The sequence below is a fragment of the Tachysurus fulvidraco genome, chromosome 4 (assembly GCF_022655615.1).
Source record: "Tachysurus fulvidraco isolate hzauxx_2018 chromosome 4, HZAU_PFXX_2.0, whole genome shotgun sequence".
NCBI lineage: Eukaryota > Metazoa > Chordata > Actinopteri > Siluriformes > Bagridae > Tachysurus > Tachysurus fulvidraco.
Window position 1 is genome coordinate 28,332,887 of NC_062521.1, and position 7,589 is coordinate 28,340,475.

The 7,589-nt window shown below is 42.2% G+C and overlaps 1 protein-coding gene across 2 annotated transcripts in view; it reads left to right on the forward strand.

Annotated features, from left to right (window-relative positions):
• The window catches only part of cep44 (centrosomal protein 44), a 9,476-nt gene extending 2,145 nt beyond the window's left edge, over positions 1-7,331 (forward strand). The window contains exons 5-11 of one of the 2 annotated variants that reach the window (XM_027146070.2): positions 354-452; positions 1,289-1,435; positions 2,006-2,218; positions 2,308-2,368; positions 3,403-3,467; positions 5,216-5,253; positions 6,914-7,331. In XM_027146070.2, coding sequence (XP_027001871.1) covers positions 354-452; positions 1,289-1,435; positions 2,006-2,218; positions 2,308-2,368; positions 3,403-3,467; positions 5,216-5,253; positions 6,914-6,962 — 672 coding nt within the window. In that variant the 3' untranslated portion in view covers positions 6,963-7,331. The remainder of the gene's footprint in view (positions 1-353; positions 453-1,288; positions 1,436-2,005; positions 2,219-2,307; positions 2,369-3,402; positions 3,468-5,215; positions 5,254-6,913) is intronic. The other variant, XM_027146071.2, reaches the window with a different exon arrangement.
• The last annotated feature ends 258 nt before the right edge of the window (positions 7,332-7,589 follow it).

Consider the following 7,589-nt stretch of genomic DNA (forward strand, 5'->3'; position numbering starts at 1 on the left):
CACAGCATGGGGAAGGTTTCTGTAAAAAGAGAACCTACTGTTGAAGCCACTTGACAAGCATTTTTGTTCCACTACAAACGGATAAAAAAAGTACGACGTTGTATTTGATCGATCGGAGGACTAGAACATACGAGAACATGCAGTTAAAGGAAAATAATCAACGTCAAGGTGAAAAGATTAGCTGCAGTGCGACGCTGATGACATCACATCGTTTCGTTTCCTATAACAGAAGGAAGTTGTGATTTACGCCTTACTTATATGTTTTTCTGTCGCTCCATAACGTAACATCGCTGATGCTTTGTGTGTAATGTGATGAAGCGGTGCTCAGTGTCAGTGCACATGTAACTTCACAGTCTGCTGGTGTGCTGAGGAGGAGGCAGCTCTCTCACTCCGACTCCAAATCTGTGGACTGTTCTCCACCCAGAGAGACCCAGAAGACACCAAGCCAGAAAGTAAGCAGATCATAACTGTCCCCCATAATCCCCATCATTTACCCCTTTAAACACTCAAGGCATTTAATTACAATGTTGTTCATCATAGTAACTAAATAAGAAGCAGTTGCTGCATTTTGACCAGTTATATTGATTTTTTTGTAACTGTTGCTTCAGTAATTGAAGCATTTCATTAATAAGACTTTATAAATCAGTGAAGCTCTAAACTCTGATTCACCTACTAATTATAATGACTTATTAGTTACCCTTTTCTTCTTTCTGTGGTGCTCATTAAAGCAAGAATACTTACTCCATTTCTTCTTCTTCTTCTTATTGTATTATAATAATACAGCATGATGCCTCGCACTCTCACTGCCTCTCTCTCCCCGCCTCACACTCCCCGCCTCTCTCCCCACCTCGCACTCTCCCTGCCTCTCTCTCCCCGCCTCACACTCTCCCTGCCACTCTCTCCCCACCTCACACTCTCCCTTTCTCTTTCTCTCCCTGCCTCTCTCCCCGCCCCTCTCGCTGCCTCTCTCCCCGCCCCACTCTACCTGCCTCGCCCTCTCCCCGCCTCGCTCTCTCCCTGCCTCACACTCTCCCTGCCTCGCCTCTCTCCCTGCCTCTCTCCCCGCCCCTCTTGCTGCCTGTCTCCCTGCCCCACTCTCCCTGCCTCGCACTCTCCCTGCCTCGCCTCTCTCCCTGCCTCTTTCCCCGCCCCTCTCCCTGCCTCTCTCCTCGCCCCTCTCGCTGCCTCTCTCTCCACCCCTCTTGTTGCCTCTTTCCCTGACCTCTGCCCAATAGAAAGTTCTGTTCATTGTGCATCGTTGAGGATGTGTGTGCTTTGTTCGTTGCAGATCGTTTCGAGCCGGTCGCTGGTGGAAAGGCACCCGAGACTCCAGAGATCTCCAGCACACCTCAGCTTGTCCTCAGATCAGGATGAGAACGAGGAGCACAGGCAGAAACCTCACGACCAATATGTTCCTCAACCTGCTGCTCACACAGTGAGAATCTGAAAAAAAAATAGGTTTAAATATCCATCACTGTCTCATGCAGATATTCATTAATTTATTCATTCAATCACCAGGAAAGTGATTGATTATTTGTTTATTCCAAGAAATGACCAGGAGAGATGATTCCGAGCCGACTCAAAGATGACTCATAAAAACAATTCGGAGAGACCAAACTGAATCGTCTTAAATAGATTCCTCAAAAAGCTGATTCAAAGAAATAGCTTAAGGAGATGATTCCGAGTCGACTCAGAGACGACTCGACGAGCTGACTCAGTGACAACAACAAAGACGATACGCAACGACTCGAAGAGATGATTTCTAATACAATAAATGACCAAAAGCGTTGATTTTGAGACACCACAGAGTCTAAATCCAGAGACTAGCCATAATGACGACTCAGAGAGACAACTGTAATACATGCCTCAGACAAATGACTCAGAGAGACGACACAAGCGATGGTTCAGAGACAAGAACCAGAGAGACAACTCAAGATTAACTCAATACAATCTAATCATCATCATGTATTAGTTATTAATACACTTGTACTATTTCTCCCCGTAGGAGTGTGTGTCGGAGAGCAGGTTGCGAGCAGTGGAGGCCGGTCTGCAGCAGTGTGTGTGCAGGCTGGAGCAGCAGCTGAGCAAGCTGGACACCAGAGTGCAGGAACTGGAGAAGAGCACAGCTGGAAAGATCTATATAGAGCGCAGTGCATGGGAGGAGCTGGAGAACCGGGTACTGCTGCTGGAGACCGGACTGACGTTAACCCGAGCTCAGGTACAGAGACGACACCCTTAATGATCTTTCATTTTTGTTTGTACTTTGTTACTCAGAGGTGTATAAAGTGTGTATATTCCTCTGCGTAGGGCCCGATGAGAACGGGTGGGGTTATGAGTTTGGAAGGGAGCCCACATCATGATGAGAGTGGTGAGGAATACACACTTATACCGAGTTCTGGATAAACTGAATACTTAAAGGTGGGATCTCTGTTGTTTGAGAAATGCTTCAGAAAACTGACAAACTAAACAAAAACAAAACTAACGTGTGGCCAATGAGCAGAAAGGGGCGGATCTTGTCAATATGGGAGGAGAGAGTGTTCAGTGCGCATGTGTGACATTAGCAGAAAGCGGTTTTAACATTGACATGGAGGATAAAAACAAAGAAAGAAAGAGAAGAAAGACTTACGGTAAGGCAAGAAGTAGGACGTGTTAATATAGGATCAGCTTTCCAGCGCTGGAGAGAACTGAAGGAGCAGGAAGTCGGCCACATATTCACAGGTTGGAGTTTCCCGAGTCAATAACTCCTGAGCTAAACGCTGTTACTACACAAATAACACCTCTTTTCTATCGTAGTAATGTAGAGAGGCAGCTACAACCGCGTTTTGTGTAGTAACAGCGTTTAGCTCAGGAGTTATCGACTCGGGAAACTCCGACCTGTGAACATGTGGCCGACTTTACTTAAGACGCCGAGGCGCTTTTTTCCTTCTCGATAGGTGAGTAACGTTGGTTTTGCTTTGTTACACAGAACTAATATATGCCTTTGTCCTTTACATCATTATGCTTGTGTGGCATTTTTGCTTGTTTGTTTATCTACAATCGTATTGTTCTTCCCTTCAGCTATGATAAAGACACGTTTCTTTCCGTTAGTCGCCTGGGTTACGTATGTATGTGTGGGCGGAGCTATCATTACGGGGTGGGACCCGTTTGGGTTAGGGGCGTGTTTGTTTTGGTGACGTCAAATGTCAACGTTGGCTTTCAAACAACGGAGACCCCACCTTTAAGGAATGTGAATTAAGAGAAAAACAGTTTGAATAAACAGCTGGAACTTCTGGAATAGACGATTTGACACACATGTGCCGATGCTTGGACCATGTTAGAACTGATGATGTTTACCTTTGTTTATGATCCTCGTACGCCTTGAAGTCAGTAAAATTCTTCTTATTATTTCTGAACACATGTCAGTAGTTATGGAGTGGGTTAAAGAGCACCAAACCTCACCAGCTAACCAAGTGTCATCATCTTCAGAGGTGAGTTTCATCATCCATCCATCCATCCATCCATACACCTCTTGATACTCTCATCTGTATGTCAATGCATATTTTTATCCATTATTCTGTCCAGTCCTGCCTCCATCCATTCCTTCATTTAGCCATCCATCTGTTTGTCTGTCCTTCTTTCCATTCATCATTAATTGTTATTCACTACATCTGGCCATCCTTCCCTCTAGTAATCTGTTAATCCATTCCTTTCCCATGGTTTGTTTTTCAGTGCATCTGCCTATTCTCATTTGTTTGACAATTTGTTCATTCATCCGACCTTTTTTTAAATCTGTTCATCCGTTTATTCATAAATCCAATCATCTTTTGATACATCCCTCCATCCATCCATGCTTCGATACGTACATCCATACATTTATTTGCTGAACAATCCATCCAACCATTTTTCATCCATCCATTAATATTTCTGTCCAATAATCCATATATTAATTGATCGTTCCATCTGCCCATCTATCTATCCATTAATTTGTGTAAGTTAATGCATTTATTCATTATTTCATTTATCCGTAAGTCCAATCATCTCTTGATACATCCATCCATACATCCATTTTTCATACATACATACATACATACATACATACATACATACATACATCTATTTGCCAAACAATCCATCCATCCATCCATCCATCCATCCATCCATCCATCTATTTTTCATCCATCCATTACTCTTTCTGTCCAATAATCCATATATTCATTATTTTGTGTGGGTTAATGTGTTTATTCATTAGTTCATCCATATGTTAATTGGTTTATCCATCCATCCATCCATCCATCCATCCATCCGTTAATCTGCCATCCATTCATACTCCTAGCAAACAAAGTAAACACTCGGCATTCAGTATTATTTTTTTCATGCCTGCTGTGTTAATGTGTTAAAAGTATTAATGTGTTAAAATGTTAGGAAGGAGTTTACGTGTAGGTTTCGGCCTGTTGTTCTTGTCGTATAGTAATATAATCTGTGGTGATTAGGGCTGGGCGATACGGCCAAAAACTGTATCACGATATCAGTGTTTCATATCGGTCGATATCGTTAATTAACGATTTTTTTTATGACCCATTTAAAAAAAAAAGGACCAGGAGAAAAATGTATTACATTGAAACATTTTTATTTGAAACTGAACCTTCATCTGATCAGAATCCATTCAGTTATTAAGACAGAAATGTCACCAACCAGGAAAACTCAAATAATTATAATGTAAACATAAGTCTAAAGTCACAATGAACACTTAATAATTATCTCTTAACGTTTAAGGCGCAAAATGAAGGAAAATGTAAGACATGCTTAATAAAGTGTAATAAAATAGTGGGGATGGCGGTCTTGCATAATTTTAATATCCAAAAATCTGCCATACTGGCGAGCTGAATTTTCCTCTTCTATTTACAATCTCCTCGCTCGCTGCGGCTCATTTTCTGCGTATAAGTCGCCGGTTACTGAAGAGGAATCCAGCAGACCAGCACGAGACGACGATATGGCGCAACCAAACATGATACTGTTACAGTACATGATTGGCCGTTAGCATGTCACTCCTTATGTTGCCAGGTTACCAGAGAGTGAATGCCTTTGTTAATGCAACCAAACTTACTTCGCAACCTCTGTTTTCTCCCGACGAAGAATAAAAAATATTGAACGTTTTATCGAACACATCTTTTTAATTGATATCGATCACGTGTCTATCGCGATACAACAGATTTTTTCTTTCTTCTTCTGTTTTTAGGAGAATATTAAAGAGAGACTGGAGAGAATAGCCAGTATGTAAGTATTAGTATTTCTTAGAACAAGATTTCTATTAGTATTTCTATTACAAACAATAAAATGCAGTACATGAAGTAAAATCTGTATTAACACAGTACAATATTGGCTTTAAACCAGCCACTAGGTTGTGCTGCAGCTATATTATTAGTAAAGTAAATGACATGCAAAGGTGAATGTTATTTGTACTTGGATTAAACCTTTTTAGGCTTGTATTCTTTGGAAATGACTAATAACCAATGTGTGACACTGACCTGACACTTTTACCTCCAAAATACTCGGCTTACTGCTGAATGATACAAGGTTTATCTCTCCAAATCTAAGCAGTCTAAGAATAGTTTTAATACCTTGTCTATAATAATAGCACCTTTACTAATGCTCACTAATTTACCTTATATTTAAATAGACATTTAAGTAGACACATTAAGTAGCAATCCCAGTCTCCTCATACATTGGCTGTGAGATATGAGCCATTAGTCGAAGACTAATGGTTTTTTTTCCATTGTTAACCTCCATCTGAACCCAGTTAGGGGAATAAAGAGATAGCTGAGATGAAGATTTCTGTCTTGAAAGAGGCAGATATGATACAGCTGCCTCTGGAGCAGAGAGGGTTAAGGACCTTCGTGTGCAGTGCTGGAGCTTGAACCCTGAGCTTCGGATCAACAACCCAGAGTCTTAACCACTTTATCCACCACCGCACTTCAGTTCTGATACATCAGAGGTTATATAGTTGAGCTCTCTACAGTTTTATGTCAGACCAGAGTGACTGCACCACTTCCTGGAATATCCCAGCATTTTTAAGAGAAGATCCCTAAACACACAGCATCACAAAGTCTGGAAAAGGTTTCAGTTACAGTTTGGTAATTAAATGTATCCCAAACTCCAGAGTTAGAAAGGATATGACATAGAGGATGCTGTCGACTATTCACAGACTCAACATACCGGTGTGATGCTACCACCACCATGCTTCACTGTAAAGTGGCAAATCTCACATTGTTCAACACTACTAGGTCAGAGTTCAAGCCCACAAGCTGCTGAGATATCTATGTTGGGTCCTTGAGCAAGGCCCTTAACCTCACCTGCTCCAGGGGTGCTGCATGATGGCTGACCCTGCGCTCTGACCCCAGGCTCATAATAACCTGGAATATGTGAAAACTGTGAGGACATCATGGTCCAGCGGTCAAGGCGCTGGGATCTTGATCAGATGGTCGGGGTTTGAGTCCACAAGCTGCAGAGGCTTCAATGATCAACGGTCCTTGAGCAAGGTTCTTAACCTCACCTCCGGGGGCGCTGTCCTATGCCTTGACCATGTCCCCGACCTCATAACCTGGGATATGCGAAAAACTTGGGGCAGTGGTGGCTCATCTGGTTAAGGCTCTGGGTTGTTGATCAGAGGATCGGGGTTCAAGGCACAGCCAAGCTGCCTCATTATAAGCCTCGACCCTCCCTGTTGTATCATAGCTGCCCCTGCACTCTGACCCCAACCTCCTCAGTTGGGGTATGTGAAAAAAAGAATTCTACTGTGCTGTAATGTATATGTGGCGATAATAAAGGCTTCTATGCCTCGTTCTTCTTCTTACAAAATGTGGGAATGTTCAGGGAAGATTATGCATTTTTAACGCGGTCAGATCCTCAATCATGTCTCTGCTGTTCCTCTTTGCAGGATGAAGGACACATCCAGCCTCCTGAAGAGCATCGAGCCGTCGATATAAGTTTAAAATCATCAAGGGTGTTTAAGACGTGCGATACAAATGAATGTAGAGGTGCATAGTGAAGGAAAACCTCCTCAGGGGAAATTTATCATGGAGTTCATTTACATTTTCTAAGCTTGGATGCTGTTTTTTCTAACGCAATGTGACTATTTATTCTCAGTAGTCTTAAGTGTCATTAAAGTTTCTTGTCCAGTAGATGTCGCTGTAACCCTGTACTTCACAGGAACGTGTTTCTGCTGCCCTCTATCGTCGATGATGTGCATGACCACTATTCTCTCAGCACAGAGCTGAAAACATGTTGTATTTAGTTTGTATTATTTCTATCACCCAGGCCTTTAGATCAAGTAAAACCACACAGGTGATGAATGATGGCGTGTTAAAGTCTGTGTGTGTTTATATATTCAGGTTCCCGTGTGCATCGACTCGGTGTTTTCACATTTGAACAAAACTCCCTGAGGCTTTTTCAGTACAGAATGTCAATGTGACTCAAAGCCTATTATTATGTCTTATAATGCACACATGGGTTAAAGCAAAGCAGTCTCTTTGTATGGTACTTAAAAATGATTTGCAGAGCTTTACAGTCTTCATAGCTACACTGTATGGCAAGGCAAATAGCCTACATTAGAC